This window comes from Platalea leucorodia (assembly GCF_965183815.1).
Source record: "Platalea leucorodia genome assembly, chromosome: 5".
Classification (NCBI taxonomy): domain Eukaryota; kingdom Metazoa; phylum Chordata; class Aves; order Pelecaniformes; family Threskiornithidae; genus Platalea; species Platalea leucorodia.
This window is the reverse complement of record NC_138827.1, coordinates 48,361,791-48,365,351: the sequence shown is the minus strand read 5'-3', so window position 1 is coordinate 48,365,351 and position 3,561 is coordinate 48,361,791. Positions and strand designations below refer to the sequence as shown.

The following is a 3,561-nucleotide window of genomic DNA, read 5'->3' as shown; positions in this document are numbered from 1 at the left end:
TTGCCTACTGCATTTCCAGAGATCTCTACCAGGATTGGGGCTCGGAGGCCGGAGGTGCATTAGTGCTGTAGGATCGCTGGAGACCCTGACAACGATGGAGGACCTGCCACAGAAGAGGGACATCCCTCGAGGAGGCCCTGCACCTCTGTGAGCCCTGGCTGCTGGTGGCAGAGGCTGCCTGGGGCTGGGCTGCTTGGCCAGCCCAGGGCTGGGGGCAGAGCCACGGTGCTTGCAGGGCACAGCCAGCAAAGGGCAAAGAGTTGGGGACAGGGTCTGCAGGGGCAGCCCAGAGCCCCGGGAGAGCGGGGCTGCCAGCTGAGCCGCTGCTCCTCCGGGGACCTCTTCCTGGGGCTGGGAGACGGAGCAGCCCTTGGTCCCCAGGCTCGCCACAGATGTTCCCCCGTGCCCTGCCGGCAGGACTGCTCCCCTAGTGCCGGCACGGAGGGAGGGCTGCTCGTCTCACCATGGTGCTGCCACCACCCGACAAGCGCCATGTCTGTCTGACCACCATCGTCATCATGACCAGCATGGCCTTCATGGACGCCTACCTGGTGGAGCAGAACCAGGGGCCCCGCAAGATCGGCGTCTGCATCATCGTGCTGGTGGGAGATATCTGCTTCCTCATCGTGCTGCGCTACGTGGCGGTGTGGGTGGGGGCGGAGGTGAAGACCGCCAAGAGGGGCTACGCCATGATCCTGTGGTTCCTCTACATCTTTGTGCTGGAGATCAAGCTGTACTTCATCTTTCAGAATTACAAAGCAGACAAGAAGAACCTGGAGACAGTGGCCAGGAAAGCCCTGACCCTGCTCCTCTCCATCTGCGTGCCGGGGCTCTACCTGGTGCTGGTGGCCTTGGACAGCATGGAGTACATACGGACCTTTCGGAAGAAAGAGGACTTGCGGGGGCGCCTTTTCTGGGTGGCCCTCGATCTGCTGGATATCTTGGACATCCAGGCCAACCTGTGGGAGCCACACAGGACCGGCTTGCCCATCTGGGCGGAGGGGCTCATGTTCTTCTACTGCTACATACTCCTCCTGATCCTGCCTTGCGTGTCCCTCAGTGAGATCAGCATGCAAGGAGAGCACATTGCTCCGCAAAAAATGATGCTCTATCCTGTCCTCAGCCTGGTCACTATTAACATTGTCACCATCTTCATCCGGGCCATCAACATGGTCTTGTTCCAGGACAGCAGGGTCTCCACCATCTTTATCGGCAAGAACATCATCGCGATTGCCACCAAGGCGTGCACCTTCCTCGAGTACAAGCGGCAGGTGAAGGAGTTCCCCCAGAACGCCATCGCCCTGGAGCTACAGCAGAACTCCCTCTCCCACAACCAGACCATCCACAGTGCACAGGGCATTCCCCACGAGCCGTCGCCTACCAGTGAGATCCTCGACACATGAGGGATCATCCCTAGCCGAGCGTTGGTTCAGATAGCCCCGTGCTGAGCGGAGGAGGGATGCTGCTCTCTTGCTGCGCGGGGCGAGCGTGACGGACAAATCCCAGCAGCGAGGGCTCTTCTAGGCACAAAACACCAACCATGTTTTAATTGAGCTATGGAGTGTCCCCTAGATGTCTTCATCTCAGGTATAACCCTAGGAGTCCTCCAGACAAACCAAATGAACTTGCAAAGGACCTGAACCAGCTAACCCTCTCTCTCCCTCCCGCTACCTTCTCCCCTCCTGAGCAAAGACCACTAAGGTTGCAATGTCCCTTTTTACTCCTCGAGCACCTCACCTTTACTCCAAGCCTGGAACGAAGATTTTGTTACTGGAGACCTTTTTATGGAGTGGGGACAGGGGCATAGGTGTACAGATTGGGGGGGAGGGTGGGATGTCTGAACCAGTAAACCCTGTGATCGTAGATGTCTCTTATCTCCAATGGTTGTGTTTACAGTTTCTTATTTATAACGGCTCCCGGGGGCTCCCGGGCTGCCCCAGAGGCCGGTATCCTTGCAGGCGGTGGTGGGCGAGAGCAGCAAGCCCTGCGGCGGGGAGCGGAGCTGGGGGCCAGCATGGCTCCCCCGCCCTGGGACAGGGGGACTGCACCTCCACCAGCACACTATGCCGACTCTGCAGGGAGCAATATTTGACAAGCTAAAGCTAATCTAATGCTGGTGTTTTATGTATTTCAATCACTCCAAGCAACTCAGCACAATATTTCTATTTTTAGAAGGGTCTCTCTCTCTCTCCCTGCCGTTGCAAGCCTCCCTACCTGCAGCAGCTGGTGCAGCCACCCTGGCCCTGTCGGCACTGCTGCAGGCAGGCACGGGCACCCAGGAGGGCTTAGTAATAAGGATGGCAACGATGCATTTCACTCTGCCATCGAGCGTTTATAAAGAGGGCTGCTTTCCACAGCTACTATATTTTTAAAATAAAATATTAAAAAAAAAAAAAAAACCAACAACAACAAAGAGCCGGGAAGGACATGCTGCCCTGGGCGGGTGGCTGGGCTCGGGGCTGGGCACGGGTCTCCTCCGCCGGCGTGCGCGGTGGCAAGGGGCTTGGCTGGCTGCGAGCAGCGGGGTGGGAGGTGGGCGCCAGCCGAACAATAAAAGCTCCATGAGAGCAATGGCTTCTGGTGGTCTCTTTTCTGCCAGCATGGGGAGGGAGGGAGGCAGCTTGGGGGGCAGCTCCCACGTGGCCCGAATCACTTGTCTCCTCCTATATCCAGCTCCCCTGGGCCCCCAAGCACCGTCCCGAGGTGCTGTGCCCTGCACTCATCGAGCAGTGGGAGCAGAAAGCAAATAAATCATTTTTCCAGCTGAAAGGCTGCCCCAGGGGTAGGGCACCTCTCAGCTGCCTTCACCTGGGGGAAGGCACAAAGGAGGCAAGCAAAATAGCTGCATCTCAAACACGCTGGAACGGGATGTTTTTGCTTTTTTCCTAAACCAAATATTTAATTTTGAGGAGACAGGAATAAAATGCCTGATTCTGTTTACATTTCTCTTCTGCATTTTCTCCTGACTCTGCTTACCGAATTTGACCTAAATCCACAAATCATTTTAGTCACATCTTTTCAGCCCATCATGATCTGTCCAAAACATTTCACCCATCCCTGATCCAGCCTTCCAAATTTAGGACCAGCCAATCACAGCCCTGCTTGGCCACCCTGTCACCCAGGGATGTCTTTGGGTGATGAGTTCTCTACCGGGAATAAATCTGCTGAGAAATAAAATGGTATCTTTGCCAACAAAAGTGAGTTTGCAATAGATTTAGCCAACTCAAAAAGTTTCTTCCTCCTTTCCCTCAGAGAACATGAGAGGAAGAGGGCAGGTGATTTAAAAGGTATTAGCAGAAATTAATTAAATTGCTAAATTATTCTGGAATACCTATGGAATTACATATTACATCTCTAATGGTGCCATTAAAATACATGCGATTAACATCAGTACAATTAACTCCCAAGTATCTAATAACATTCTGCCACTCTTTTAGGTAATTAATTTATGAGCTTTTGTTTTACAGCTCTTCCCCAGAACTGAGCAGAGGAAAACCTGCAGGTGCTGGAAGCGCGGCACTGCCGGCTCCGGCGCGGTGCTGTGCAGCCCAGGGCTGGGAC

The 3,561-nt window shown here is 54.7% G+C and overlaps 1 protein-coding gene across 1 annotated transcript; it reads left to right on the top strand.

Annotated features, from left to right (window-relative positions):
- Positions 1-464: 464 nt before the first annotated feature.
- Positions 465-1,403, top strand: TMEM121 (transmembrane protein 121; the record flags this gene model as incomplete). Its single annotated transcript, XM_082312603.1, has 1 exon — positions 465-1,403. The coding sequence occupies one exon, from the start codon at positions 465-467 to the stop codon at positions 1,401-1,403; it is 939 nt and encodes a 312-aa protein (XP_082168729.1).
- Between the last annotated feature and the right edge of the window lie 2,158 nt (positions 1,404-3,561).